Source organism: Theobroma cacao, chromosome 6, assembly GCF_053813885.1.
Source record: "Theobroma cacao isolate CCN51 chromosome 6, ASM5381388v1, whole genome shotgun sequence".
Classification (NCBI taxonomy): Eukaryota; Viridiplantae; Streptophyta; class Magnoliopsida; order Malvales; family Malvaceae; genus Theobroma; species Theobroma cacao.
Genome location: NC_142644.1, coordinates 4,204,584 through 4,219,618, shown reverse-complemented (window position 1 = coordinate 4,219,618; position 15,035 = coordinate 4,204,584). Strand labels below are relative to the sequence as shown.

Here is a 15,035-nt window from a genome sequence, read left to right as displayed (position 1 = left end):
AATATATATTTTCTAGCTTACCTACTACATATTTTAGCAAGTTTTGAGATTTTCGAGAAAAAAAATGACAAAAATGCCCCTGTGAGTCAGAAAACAATATGTTATGTTCTAATTTGAAAATGATTTGTAATCCTTCAAATTTTGATATTTGATAACTATTGCTCACCGGGGAAGTGCGAAAGCTTATACAAGAGCCTTGCGGGATTTCGATCGGCATTCGGGGTGAAGAATGTCTGTCGAGGCCTCGCAACGGTTGTCACGGACCCGATGGGGAGTTCCGAGTCGTGACAATTTAGATTGGTATCAGAGCATGGTTTAAAGATCAGATATTTTGATTTTAAAGCTTTGGATTTTAAAGTTTTTGATTTTAAGGTTGTTTTAAGAAATCCACACTGACATTACGTGGCCCCAAGTCCAGTTAAGTTAAGATAAGTTAAGTTAGGTTAGATTAAATAGAATGCATGCATCTACATATAGAAACCTACCTACTTTTGGGATACATGAATGATTAAGTAATTACTACTTGGTTGCATATAGGTTTTGAGGTGCGCTGGTGACACACACATCATGTTTAGGAGAGACGGTAGTCCCGACGCCTCTCATAGTATTAGCGAGGGATCGCTAGATTCTACCGTTAGGAGCCGATGGCAGCCCGAACCGAGTAGTCCAAAAAGTGCAGATAGTAATAATATTAATGTAAGCATGAGAGGTTCCCTTTTAAGAGAATCTAAGGAATATGCTAAAGAAATGGGGAAATTAAGGATAGCCGAAGGAGGTATTCGTTTTAGGAAGAGCGTGACAGTAGTCCGACACTTTCCACCAGGTTGTGGGAGAAATGTAAGGGAACAACCGGAAAAGAATAAGGAGAAAGTAACAGTGGTAAGTAAACCCCGTAGGGGGGTGAATATTTTATTGAATATTTTTATTATATTCAAATGGTCAAATTTTCACTTCAAATGAACATTTTAGATACTTAATTTGTTTTTAAATCATTAAATATATATTTTCTGCTTATCTACTACATTTTCTAGCAAGTTTTGAGATTTTTGAAAAAAAAATGACGAAAATGCCCCTGTGAGCCAGAAAACAATATGTTATGTTCTGATTTGGAAATGATTTGTAATCCTTCGAATTTTGATATTTGATAACTATTGCTCACCGGGAAAGTACGAAAGCTGATACGAGAGCCTTGTAGGGTTTCGATCGGCATTCGGGGTGAAGAATGTCTGTCGAGGCCTCGCGGCGGTTGTCACGGGCCCGATGGGGAGTTCCAGGTCGTGACAGATACCTACACTTTAGAAATTCCTAGAATTGCATTCTATTTGGAAAGTATCAATACTTCGAACAAAAGTATTGATACCTCGAGTCCAGGAAGTCCCAGAAGAGATTCTATTTGAAATGTATCAGTACATTTGAATAATGTATCGATATCTAAAGCTTGTTTTCAAATTTTCATAGTTTTAAAAATGTAAATGATTTTGTTTTCCTTATTAATTTTTATAAACACTTGATTTTATTGAAAACACTTTGCAATGATCGAGTTATAGTTGTGAAGTGAATTTTTGGAAATATTTGAAAACTTGTTTAAATTGTATTAATATTCAAAATGTATTTAAAGACTTTAAAATACAAATGGTTTTGTTTTAAACTACTAAACTCTACAAATACTTTGTTTTCATTTGTCATGCTCTTAAAAGATGGATTACGCTTTGAAAATGAAACTTTGGAAATATTAAAAATTTGATTACGTTTAAGAAACAGACTTCGAAAATATTGGAAATTTGATTACTGTTAAGAAGTAGACTTTGGAAACTTTAGAAATTTGATTACGCTTGAAAATTGGACTTTGTAAATATTTTGAAAATGATTTACTTGCATTAATTTGAAATTACATTTGGTAAACATTCTTCCGTTTAGCTTGTTCCCCCTCCCCATATTTTCTCACAAAGTTATTTATAACTCATACATGTAGAATGCATTTGTTATTTTATATTAGTAGGTTACTTGGCTCTCTATCCTTTGGGAGGAGTTACTTTGGTTAGATATTGGTAGGTGTTTGATAAGGCATCCAGTAAATGTTAACCTATTTGCTTTAAGTTGTATTTAGCTAGTCTGGTTTTGTTTGTTATTAAGATGTCAATTAAAATTCTACTATGCAAGTATACGTATCGAATAGACAGTATATTAGCAAGTAGAGTATTGATCCCACAGAGAATTGATTTAAAATTTTACTAAGTACTAAAATTAGAACAATTTAATCCTATCCAAACACTCAAAATTAATTGATCAACTAAACTAATTAACTAAAATTTAAACCAATAAGAAAAATCAAAATAATAATAACTTAAGAAAATATCAAATCAAACAGGCCTAGGATTACAATATCCCTCACACTTCATCTAATCTTTCCTCTCTTCCTTAACTTATTTCAATGGGTTGAATTGCTAACCTAGAGTCCTAAATTATTTATAAAGGTCTCCCGACTAATCTTATAAAAATATCTATTTTAACTAAAGCACTATATCCCTATGTGAATTGAAATTAAAATAGACTCATTAAGTTCAGGCTCTAATCTGGCTACATATGGACTATAGGTATATCTTTATCCTATACGCAAATCAATTAATATGATCATATGCTATCACAATTTTAGTCTACTCTAAACTCCCTTTCCCAAGTTTGTTTAGGTTCCTAAATCAATTTAATTGATGGCTAGGCAATTAAAAGCATTAAGAACAAATTGGAATAAATAACTCAAATCCCATTAAAGATAAGCAAGAAAGAGATTGATAATTTAGATTACATGTGAGTTCAATTGCAATCCTAGAAAAAGAAATTTAGCTACTCATAATTGTAAAGACAAATAACATTGTATAAAATTCAACCATTAAAAGTAACAAGAAAAATAAAAGCCAAGGAAGAAAACAAAACAATATTTACCGCCTTGATCTCCAAGTTTCAACCTCAACTCCTAACTTCTTGAGTCTCCCAAAAGTTGTCTCCCTTAATGTTGCAAAACATATCCTATTTATACTAATAAACTTAACCCAAAGTTCCTCAAGTTGACCTTGGGTTTAATTGGGCTTAAAAGTGTAATGAGAGGCCCAAAAATCAATTGACAATCTTTACAAATTTTCATTCTCTGCATAATACATCCAGCTATTTTTTAATACAATTTTCTCTATTTTTGAGGCAGAACTGGGCAAAGTTATCTCATAAAAGTTGTAGCTCTGTCTCTTAGCTTTCCAATGGTCCAAGAATTGTATCATTTGGAGTTCTATATCTCGAGATATGGCCAAAACACTAAAGTATATACAAGCAAACTTCTAGGTCTTTCAATACTTTACTTTCCAAAATTAAGTCCAATTTCTTTAGTTCTTACGAAAAATATAAAAACTAATAAATAACAATTAAATTAAAAAAATAACATAAAATTAAAATAACTCACTTAAAAATAAACTAATTATAAAAACAATTAAAAATTAAGTAAATGATAATTAAAAATTGAGGACTTAGCTAATATTTACTAACAAAAAGAACTAAAATAATTTTATCAAATAGAATTATCATAAGATATTGAACTTTGTCTTACGTTTTGTAAATAAATGTCATACTTTGGGACTTGCCACAAGGTGACCATATTTTGGATACGCCATGAGTTAGTTTATACTTTGATCTTTGAAATGTTTTGCTTCTGCACTGTGAGTGTTGGATCATGCAAGCTAATATATTTTGATATTTGATATATGTAAATGTACATGTATTGTAAATGATTCCATGGTGATGCGCCTCATGATGTAATTTAAGTAATTGGATTTGTTTTTTTTTAAGGCTTGCTTGGGTTAAATGGGACCTTTCCATTATACCTTTATGTCAATCATGGCCCCTAGGTTTAGGTTGTGACACTCTTTTCCCTCCATTCCAGCTTTTGCCTTTTTCCTTCTCTTTCTAATCTTTCACTCACCACCAGAAAGGGATGTCATGGCGAAGACTAGTTTCGAGCCATGAAAAGCACCTAATCCAGCATCTACGGCTAGATCTAGTTACGGGAAACGTTTGATCTAGTGTTTCTCGACTAGATCTCTTGGCCAAATTTGCAACTACACTACTAGATCTGATCAAAGGAAATGCCAATTTGGTGCCCTTGTGGCCAGGCCACAAGGAGCACTAGATCGACGCACTGTTTCGCTAACCACAACTCTAATGGCAACCAAAAGAAAAGTAAGAGAAATGAAAAAAAAAATTTAAAATAAAGGGTTTAAGTTTTAAATCAAATATTATAAAAAATTAATATTTTAAATTTAAAAATTAATTAAAATTATTAATATTTTAATCATAAATAATATTTAAATTATAAATAAAAAATTAATATTTAAAAATATTATTTTAATCATAAATAATATTTAAATTATAATTTATTAATATTTAAATAATAAAATAAAAATAAAAATCAGATATTATAATAAAAGTTTTTTTATCTTTTTATTTTTTATTTTTTTATTTCAAAAATTGTTTTATTAACCAAATATTGCAATAAATTATAATAACAATTTCTATCTTATTCCATTCCATTAACCAAGCTACATAATAATATTTTCATTATATTTCTACTTTATTCTATTTTAATAGAATATCCATTATACTCCATTTTATTAGATTCTACGAACCAGAATCAAACGTGTACGAAGAATTATTTAATTCAAAATAAAAATATAAAACTTAATTGAATACAAAAAAAAATAAACACTTATTTGATCTTTTCTAAATAATTTAACAATTTTTTTAGACATTATGTCAATAGTTTTTTACTATTATTGATACGTTTGTCCATTTATATGCATAAAATAAATAATACAATTAACATAATTAATTAAATATATTTTACTGTATTTAATGTGTTTAAGATACAAAATTAATTCCTTAAACGAGTGATACAATTCAAATACAAAATACATATAAAACTAAATTCAAATCTGTTTTATATTTTTTTCGTAATATGTTAAGTGTTACCATGTCTAAGTCCAAAATTACGGATCTAATTATAACTGGAAATACAATATAAATTATTACAAACAAAAGAAAAGAGCTTCGTAAAATTCAATAATAGCCCGGCGCCTCGGCTGCTATGCTTTACAGTTCACATCGTCTCAGGTCGGAGTCAGACAAAACAAAAACGACCTTTTCAAAAACCCAAACCCCAAATTTGACGCGGCGCTCTCTGATTGGTCGACCTATTGACTCGTTGCTTTCGTCACCAACATCCAAAGCTACCCCTGACCATCGAAAAAACACCAAACCCCAAAAGGAGTAGTTCAGTCTCTCACCCCATTTTCCCACTCTTTCCCACACTTTCCCACCTCCCAAACAACAACATTCTCGAAAACCACATTAAACCCACTTCCAATTTTGTTAACACAGCTCTCTAATCTCACCAATGCAGCACGAAATTTCTGTCCTGCAAGCTTTCTTCTTCATCCATAGTCTCTCACCTCAGCGCTACAATTCTTAACGTTCCTTTCCTCAAATTACTTAGTAAAAGCTTACGGTTTAGTCCAGAAAGCTCTAAATTAGAAGCTTTTACGGGGCAATTTTGGTATGATAATCAAGTGAGCCGTAAATGTCGGGACCGCCGAGGGTAAGGTCGGTTAACATTGCAACGGAAATGGAAGCGAGGTCGGTTCTGGGCCCGACCGGGAACAAAGGTCCGCGAAAACCGGCCCCTAAATCGGTTAAAAAAACGGAAAAACCGGTTCAAGAAACTGGTGAGCGTCAAGAGAAAGAGAAGGAGAAAGAATTTTTGAGCCCACAAAAGCAACAAATGCCTGTTCCTCAATCGTTGACTTTGACTGCATCGATTTTGAGGCAGCAGGAAAGGAAGGCGGGGAATTTGTCGATGAGCTTGTCGTGTTTGTCGGACGGTGGGGCATCGTCTTCGTCCGCAGGGTCGTCGTCGAGTGGGAGGACTGGAGGAGGGCGGCGGGGTGGTGGGGTTCGAGTCGGAGTTGGTGTGAGGAGGAAGCAAAGTGGGGTGAAAGTGGAGAAAGTTGAGAGTGGGGTGGAGGTGGAGTCAGGGGCCGGTGGTTGCTTGGAGGACAAGAAAAGGTGTGGATGGGTCACACCATATTCGGGTATGTTTTTGCATGTTTTCTGGTGTTCTTTCCAGCTGAAATGATATGGTTTTTGTAATTGGCAATGATCTTATTCCTAATATCTTTAGTGGTTTGGAGTTTGGAGTTGATTTTTATGTTAAAATAGTTGAATTATGTTAGAACTTGCTGACAAGTTTGAGGAAATTGGCTGAAACAGATATATGCCTAAGTAGTATACTTTGTTACTGTTGGTCTTAATTTTCAACAGATGAATGGAAAAACAACTTGACACAAGCTACACTTAAGCCCAGTCAAGTCTTTTTATTTATTGGGTAGCAAGGGGCGAAGCTTGGTGAATTATTTATAGTAGTTGTCAAAATGAAATTGCTTGTTGGTTACTAACTGAGTTTGGTATTGTCTCATTGCTGATTTGGCACTTATTTCAGAAGGTACAATCTGCAGTCATTTTCATTCTGAGGACTTTGAAGCTATTTAAGAAAGCTGTCCTCCTTTCTGTTGGAAATACAAGTAAATTTTACTGAATGGCTTTCTTTTAACTTTTGGATCCTATGGACAAATTTTTATACTGCTAGGAGAGGTGTAGCTTTCTATTGCCATAGGATATAAATGTAGATTTATTTCTTTTTATTCTCGTTTCCTGTTTTTTTGAACACTACCAGCAACAAATATTGGTTAGTGAATATGCAGGGAAGAATCAGTAGGTAATATGTGAAGAGCACTGTGCTAGACCTATAGTACGATTTTTACAACAAAAGAGACAAGAAAGATTAATGCTTTATGTGGCTGTTTGTGCTCCTATTATACTATGTTCTTTCACATCTTGGAGTTGAGTTTTCTTGATGTTGGATCTTTTTGGAGACAACATAATTACTCTTAAGGCATTCTAAGAAGTCCAATTTTAGATTAAGTTATTGGTTTTGAGTCTTATTTAGGTGAAAGTTGCTATTCTCTTAGCTACGGCAGAGTTAGTTTTAGGGGGGATGGCTTGAGTAGTAATTGTTAAAATGTAGGATGGGTCTAACATGATTCCTATGTAATTGAGTAAAACCATGCAAAATTTAGTTTTATATTCTGGGCCCGCAATCTCTATTTCTTCAAGAAGAAAACTTTGTGACTGTATCCTTCATTTTATTTTTCCATTCATTACACACAAATTTGTTTATTCAGTTACATTTGTGTCTACTAGTATCAGATTTGGCAGTGGAATAGATAGCTTTTATCTGAACCAAACATTTGATTAACCTAGAAAGTATGCTATTTGGTGTTTTAGCATGGCTGATAACGAAGTTAATAGATAAATTAGCATCACTGAAATATCATTCTGTAGACTACCTGTTCCAGAACTGTGCTCGCTGATTTGCCCATCCTGAAACTTCTAGATTACTGATCTGGACCATCTCATACTTTGAGCCAGTTTTATCAGACACCAAGCATCTAAATGTGCATATCTTAACTCTAATTGTTTTTTGCAATATTCCATACCATACTTAACTGTATGGGCATCTTGTTTTAAATGTGAAGAAAAAGAACCAGAGGGCATTTCTCTTCATGTTTAATATGCAGTGTTGTTTTCAACTAGAACAGCAGCTCAGCTGTGTCTGCTCGCACGTCTGGGTGCATTTGTTTGCATGATTCATGAGTTGTAAAATATGACTTGTATTTAACTTCTGTAATTAGAATTCTGAGTGCTATAAAACTGCAGTTATCTCAGTAATTTCAGGTTGATGAGATCATGTATGGAATTACTATGAATATAATTTTTCAAGGGAAGGTTACTAAAGATGGTTTGGTAACTTAGACCAAAGAACGTACTGTATAGTTATGTTAATTGAATTATAGCATAAATGTTGGGCCAAAGTTACATTTAATCTCAGTAATTTTGGATGGATTTGAATTAAGAATAACATTTATATCATTATTCTTAATTAAGGCTAAGGTAACTAGAGATGTTTTAGCAATCTGGACTTGTGAATGCGCTGGATAAGAAGGGCTTATCTCGTTGAAATTCAGTGACAAAAATTATGAAAGTTAGACCAAAATTACAGATTGTCTTTGCAATTTCAGATAATCTGATCTTGTACAGAACTTGTATGGTTATTCTTCATTAAGGAGAAGGTCACCAAAGATGGTGGGGCAGTCTAGTCCTATGGATCCAGTGAATAGGAAGGGTTATCTGATTTCAGTTAAGTGACAAAAAAAAGGCAAAATGTAGAGCATAATTACTAATTGTTTTATATGTAAATTACAACGACTGGTTGTGGTATTTAGAGATAGGGTAAGGTAGTGGAAAAGAATTTCTGTAGCTAATTTTCATATAGGGTTTTAGGCTGATTTATGTTGTGTCAAGATGCATTCATTTATCATATCCAGCTACTTAAAATCCATGCTCCTTCTTAGTAAGTATGATTTGCCGCTTCTAAGTCCTAATACTTCTGCTCTAGCTTACTCCTTTGCAATTCATTAAGGCCTTGGGGACTTGCTTTCCCCAAGAAAATCCTATATTCCTAAGGCTTATACTGATCTTCAATACTATGTACCACTCGCTTTTAGCGTATGTTTTTAAGTCACTTGTAATATCTTATAAACATTTGCAACTACTAACTGCTGTTGCTCCTTGAAAGATCCTTGTTATGCTGCTTTTCACGATGAAGAATGGGGAGTTCCGGTTCATGATGACAGGTATGTCTGTCTTCCACCTTTTCTAAATGCCTACACAAAATTTCAGATCTTGGCTTCCTTAGCCTCATTATTTTGCAAATGCAGGAAACTGTTTGAATTGCTGAGCTTATCAGGTGCTTTGGCTGAACTGACATGGCCTACCATCCTTAGGAAAAGGCATATGTTTAGGTATTGGTCATACTTTATGAATAATTGTGTCTAAGAGTTTGTCAACTGCAAATTCTGTAGTGCTTGTCACCTCAGCTTTCAAGTATTCATCCAGAGTATTGTGTGTAAGTACTTATTTGTATTGGGGGGCTTTTACCTGTGACTGATGCTGATCAGCATCACTTTTATTTGTATGCAGGGAAATCTTTCTGGAGTTTGACCCAAGTTCCATTTCAAAGCTAAGTGAGAAAAAGATAGGTGCTCCTGGAAGCCTTGCCAGCTCTCTTCTATCACTATCAGAGCTGAAGATTCGAGGCATAATTGAAAATGCACGTCAAATATGCAAGGTAGGAACTTATTTTAATTACTGATTTGTGAATCTCTACATTTTACATAGCAGAAGTAAAATGCAAATTCTTGGAGTGTTCTCTGAATCATTGATTATATGGCAAAGAAAGCCCTAACTAGCAAAACATTATAGTAGAAAAAACATCAGTCATAATTAACTAATATTCCTTAACTTCAGAATGAGTTTAAAGAGATTCACTGCTCTTTAATGATTCAACAGCAATTTTCTGTTATGTATAGGTAATAGATGAGTTCGGGTCATTTGACAAGTACATTTGGAGCTTTGTGAATCACAAGCCACTAGTTGGTCAATTCCGGTACCCTCGCCAGGTTCCAGTCAAGAGTCCAAAATCAGAGGTAATAAGCAAAGATCTTGTCAGAAGAGGATTCCGGAGCGTGGGGCCGACTGTCATATATTCATTTATGCAGGTGGCTGGACTGACTAATGACCATCTTATTAGTTGCTTTAGATTCCTGGAATGCATAACGGGATTGGAATCAAGGGAAAAGGGAAATGGTGAGGCAAATGGTGAAACCAGAAAACTTGAGGAGACAACTGGCTTGGGATAGCCTATCACCAGATGTCTGGGAGTTACTTTCAAAGTGTGTGTGTGTGTGTGTGTATGGGGCTTTTGTTGAGAGGTTGTAATTTTGTTCTGTTTATTGAGAGTTCCACACCTTCTTTGGTGAGTGCTGGGGAATGATTTGTGTACAAATGTGTACTTGTCTAGAAACTAGGGAGAAGGAAGCATGTTGCATCTTATAAATGCCGTGACTATGATGGAAAGGATAGCTGATCCTTACATTTTTCAATCAATAGAAATTTCCACAAATGCATTGAAGAAACCCTTTATGAGTTGTCATATCAGGTGAGGTGGTGGTTGGAAAATCCTCGCCTCCAGAATGGGAATATTTCCAGTTTAGAAACTAGAAACTCTGGGTATCTTCCTCTGCATTGTGGGGCAATGAAATGCGACCTAATTGAAGAACATGGACTGATTGATAGTTAATTCTAGTCGAAAGGTCAAGTTGTTTTGTAAGAATAATCCATTCGTTGACAGATTATTTGGGAAATTGTCCAGAAAGAAAGAAAGCACCCTTAACAAGAAATAGTCGGCTGACTGAGCTTAGGCATGCTTTCGGAGCAGTTATTGCATCAATGACAAAGAGAGGTGCCCAGCTGGCTTCACCTTACGACTTGGAACAGTTGGATGTGGGCGCACACGCTTGGTTGGGAGCCTTGGTCCTCTCTTTTTCTGTCTTATTGCACAACTTGGAAAGTCTGCAAACGTAGAGAGCATGTTGTGTTTTGCATTCCATGTTCACTTCCTTAATCATATTACTCGCTTTTTTTTATTATTAATTATCGTTTTTTTAATGGATAAATAGTAATGACAAAACTTCAAAAGCTTTAAAATATTAATAAAAACTTTCGTCAAATTAGTATTAACAAGTTGAAAAATTCTCAATTTTAGAATGAATATATTCGTTCTTCAAATGATACAAAATCTAAAAAATAAGAAGAAAAGCATTTAAGCTAAAAAAAAAAAACAAGAAACGAGCATCGGGTCTGATGACTTTATACTAATAGGGAATTATAGCTATACACTTCTTCTAAATCAAGAATCATTTTTGAGTAGTAATTGTTATGTAAGCTAGTAGGAAAGCAAAATCAAATTTTTCTACCTAGATTTTGTCTGGTGAATATTGACGAGTGATCATGACTGTTATTTATGGCCATAAATCCTTTGTCTCCCTGGTTTTTGTTGTGCAATTTCACCTTGCAACCTTGATGATTTAGATTAATTTAACTATCCCATAACCAATGAACATGAATGGCAGAACTTGGCTTCCTAATAGACAAAAATCAAGGAAGACTAATTGACTGTTGACCACAGCTAGCTTGATTTGCTTGACTTCTGTCTATTATGCCTTCAGAACAAAATATAATTGAGCTTAAAACATCTGATCATTCACTGAGTTTTAAACTCATTTCCATTCGTTAAACATCAAGCTAGCACCCTCCTTGATTAAAGGGTAGAAATTTCGTAAGTAATGATAGAATTTTCTCTCAAAGTTTTGTACATGAAAACATATAAAGCTGTGGAGAACACTTGATGCTCGAATTTTTCTTTTTTGAACATAACACTTGATGTTGATACTCAATTTCAAAGAATATTTACAAGAGGCTGATGCTTGAACAGATTCCAAATTCTATTTTTCGTTTTTCTTTTTTTGTTGTCTTTTTCCCAATTCTTTTGCAATGTTGTATTTACAACATTCTAAGTTCATAACCATCTACTTTGCTCATAAAATCATACAACTCTTTGTCAGCTGGAATATTTTCCCAGCAAGACAAATCCTAAAAGGGAAAGGAAAGAAAAGAAGAAGAAGAAGAGAAATCTAATTGATCTATGTTGATGATATTTTATCCATTCTTTCAATTGGACTTTGTTGAAAACATTCTTCCCGATATGGCTGCTGCGAGTGCTGCTGTGAAATTGGGGTCTTTTGTCAAAGAAGATGCCATCTGCTCCACCAAATATTGTCTGACTTCTGGTGACTCCATTTTGGACTTAGAGTTTCTAGCTTCATCAGTACTGGACTTAGATTTTGTGAGGTCTAGAGTAACGGTTGGTCCAGATGAATTAAGTGAGGCTGAACAAGGGACTGAACCAAGGGTCATACAGCGGCTTGAACCTGATGTTGCTTCCATTTGAGACGGGGGGAGATGGTTGTGTTCGCCTTCATAAGTTGCAACTAGAACAAGCTGATCTTCAACGCTTCTTTGCACCTGAAAACATCAGGAAAATCGGCTTAATTAGTGTGCTGCTCAAAATATTTGTCATGTAATCATGAAATAAAGAAGGGGAAGTGCAGCTTGGCTTACCTTCTTCTTGACAGGGCAGCTTGGTGCAAAAGAGCATTTGAAGTAAGCTCTTGGGGAAGGATTATCCCTGGTAACCTTTTGTCCATATTTTCTCCACTGATATCCATCCTTTACAACCTGAAATACAAATCAAGATTGCTCAATTAGTCACATGTATAATCAACTTAAATAACCAAGTAAATTTAATCTACTTAGAATCAAATTGAGCCATATTTTATGTTCAATATAGAGGGGATTTTTGTTAACTTACAAGACTGGTATCAGATGCTTCAGTCCTGACAGAAACTCTTGAAATTTTAGCCTTGATAATTTCTTCTCTTGGTTTCTTGCATGACTCTTCATCAGTTGAGCTGCTCTCTGAATTTCCAATGATGCCAAACTTATTATCATTGTTGTTGCTGCTTTCAGACTTTCTTTTCTTTGAAGGGCTAAACTCCTTTTCAGGGTTCTTGCTCATTAAATCCATCAACTGGCTTTGCAAAGCATTGTAGCTCTCACACATTGCTGTCAACATTTCTGTTAGCTTCTTGTTTTCTGCACTTACACGATTCAATTCTTCCACTAAAGCACCAGTCTGTGTAAAACAAACACAAGTAAAATTAGCTTAAGAAGAACCCCAAAAGGAGCAACTTTTGATGATTGTTTCCAATAAAATTAAATCTCCTGGATGTTAATTTTATTGAAATCTATTCATAGAAGACTTTTAAATTTTCATAAAATATCCATGGACACACCTCTTCTGTCGCCGAAAGCTTCTTCCCAAACACAATTAAGTTGCTAGTCGACTCCTTCTTCTGATACATAACATAACAAATAGCTTCTCAGTTTAGCAAATCAACTAACAGTGTGAGAACAGCGAGAAACTTTTCATTTTTTTTTCCAGATCAAATTTTAAACGTACCGGTGTCCCAAGTCGTAGGGACCTGGCAGAAGCATTAAGATCCAACGAAGTATCCACCCATGAAGAAGAATCCATTGCTTTTTCTCTAACCAGAACTAACTATTTCTTTCAAATCTTCTAGCAAAAGACCCAGACCAAGTATTCTATCCACCAAAAAGCTGGAAGTTGCCTCGAATTGACCAAGTGAAGAAGAAAAAGAAGAAGAAGAAGAAGCTTTGCTCAATAACCTTCAACTGAAGTTCCAAACCAAGTCCTCCAGATCGGCTCAAAAAGAACCAAATCTAGAAAACTATATATAGAAAGAAGAAGAAGAAAAAAAAACAAGCTGAGGGAAACTTGGTGGAAAGAGAGCAATAAATTAATAGAGGAAGAAAGATAAGGGAAACAGGTCAGAGGATGCTGGCATGTGCTTTTGGTTAAAGTGGTGATAGAGTAAAAAGAGCATAAGGCTTTATTTATTTATATACTAGTAGTATTACATGGAGAATGTGCTCATATATAAAAGAAAAAATGTCGAGAGAGAGGGGGGGGATGGACGAGATTGTCGGTTAGGTTTGGAGATCCCTTGGGTACAACAAAGGTATTTTTGGGGTTTTTTTTATTGTCAAAGTCAAGCACACCATAAGCGTAATGAAACCTTGGGTGCTGTTTTGTTTTTGGAGGGAAGAAGAGCAAGTAGAGAAGTTTATTGTTGACCAATCTTTTGTCTACAGAGCCCATACCTGTCCTGTCTTTGGTCTGCTTTTTCTTTCTTTTTGAAATATTTATTAATCACAATGGATGTGGGCTTTGCTTTCTCGTCACGTTTGCAAGGAATTTTCCACGTTAAATGAATCACTACTATTTTATTGTTATGCTTCTCGATGAGGGAGTGAATGTTTTGAATTCTTCTTGACTTTCATGTGCTTTACCTCATGCATACTCCTATTTCTTTTCTTTTTCTTGGATACACTTTAGATGGTATTTGATATTTTATAATATAATATGATTATAAATAATATGATTATAAGTAATATGATTGTAGAAAAAATAATATTACAGTATTTGATATATAAATAAAATAATGATTAAAATATAAAAAAAATAACATTGTAACGTTTGATTTACAAATACTTTATTGAAAATGTAATGTTAATTTTTAAAATTACTCTTATTTATTAAAATATAAATTTAATATACTTGTATTTTTTATTATTAATTTTTATATAATACCATCTTTTAAATAAATTTTTAATGTCTATATTTTATTTTCATTTTTTATTATAATATTATATATTTTATTTTATTTTTTAATATAATTTTTTATATTATATATTTTATTTTAATTTTTTTACCTATATTATATAAATTTAATTTCTTTTATTTTATTTTATTTTAATTTTTTATTTTTATATTATATATTTTATTTTAATTATAACATTACAAAATATTTTTAACAAAGTAATAAAGTTAAAGGATAAAAATATCTTTAATAACATTGTAGAGTATAATGTAATGTGATTATATTAGTTTTATACTGCAATCACATTACATTGCTTGACTGTAATGTGATTGCATTACAATCTTCTATTATAGTGGTCTATTGCAAAACAAACACTACAATGTAATTTAATTGGATACATTGCAAAAAATGTGTTCCCACTTCCCTCATACCAAACGCTACCTTAATTAATTTTAGTGCTCTTTGTAATTCCAAAAATTATAAAAAATATGCTTTTAGATAAGTGATAAGATATATTGTCGTGGTGAATCAAGGGCCTCATGGTTTTATAATTAGCAAGACTCTAATCGTTATAACTTTAAATTTTTAATTTTAAATATAAATTATGAAATTATAATTAATTCATGTAATAAGAAAAAAAATTAAGAATGTCTATGGATACTTTTATAATACCTAACTCAATTAAATAAGATTAAGATTCCTTATTATTGAGTTCAAGTAAGCTTTCAATACTAAAAT

The 15,035-nt window shown here is 33.3% G+C and overlaps 2 protein-coding genes across 2 annotated transcripts; one reads left to right on the top strand and one right to left on the bottom strand.

The window, feature by feature from the left end:
• The first annotated feature begins 5,267 nt into the window (after positions 1-5,267).
• Positions 5,268-10,130, top strand: LOC18595431 (DNA glycosylase superfamily protein). The gene is made up of 5 exons (XM_007023370.3): positions 5,268-6,128; positions 8,732-8,789; positions 8,874-8,957; positions 9,136-9,283; positions 9,525-10,130. The coding sequence occupies exons 1-5, from the start codon at positions 5,618-5,620 to the stop codon at positions 9,852-9,854; spliced, it is 1,131 nt and encodes a 376-aa protein (XP_007023432.1). The 5' UTR covers positions 5,268-5,617; the 3' UTR covers positions 9,855-10,130.
• A 1,268-nt stretch (positions 10,131-11,398) lies between these two features.
• Positions 11,399-13,616, bottom strand: WRKY40 (WRKY DNA-binding protein 40). Its single transcript, XM_007023368.3, has 5 exons — positions 13,076-13,616; positions 12,909-12,968; positions 12,425-12,748; positions 12,175-12,291; positions 11,399-12,078 (listed from the first exon to the last, which is right to left on the bottom strand). Exons 1-5 carry the CDS (start codon positions 13,148-13,150, stop codon positions 11,725-11,727), a joined length of 930 nt encoding a protein of 309 aa, XP_007023430.3. The 5' UTR covers positions 13,151-13,616; the 3' UTR covers positions 11,399-11,724.
• Between the last annotated feature and the right edge of the window lie 1,419 nt (positions 13,617-15,035).

Excerpts from the sequence above, each read along its gene's own strand:
- WRKY40 (XM_007023368.3), bottom strand. The coding sequence starts at position 13,150 with ATGGATTCTTCTTCATGGGTGGATACTTCGTTGGATCTTAATGCTTCT. Across the intron at positions 12,749-12,908 it reads AGCTTTCGGCGACAGAAGAG|ACTGGTGCTTTAGTGGAAGA; the intron begins GTGTGTCCATGG and ends TGTTTTACACAG. Across the intron at positions 12,079-12,174 it reads GCTGCCCTGTCAAGAAGAAG|GTGCAAAGAAGCGTTGAAGA; the intron begins GTAAGCCAAGCT and ends TGATGTTTTCAG.
- LOC18595431 (XM_007023370.3), top strand. The coding sequence starts at position 5,618 with ATGTCGGGACCGCCGAGGGTAAGGTCGGTTAACATTGCAACGGAAATG. Across the intron at positions 8,958-9,135 it reads AGGAAAAGGCATATGTTTAG|GGAAATCTTTCTGGAGTTTG; the intron begins GTATTGGTCATA and ends ATTTGTATGCAG. Across the intron at positions 9,284-9,524 it reads ATGCACGTCAAATATGCAAG|GTAATAGATGAGTTCGGGTC; the intron begins GTAGGAACTTAT and ends TGTTATGTATAG.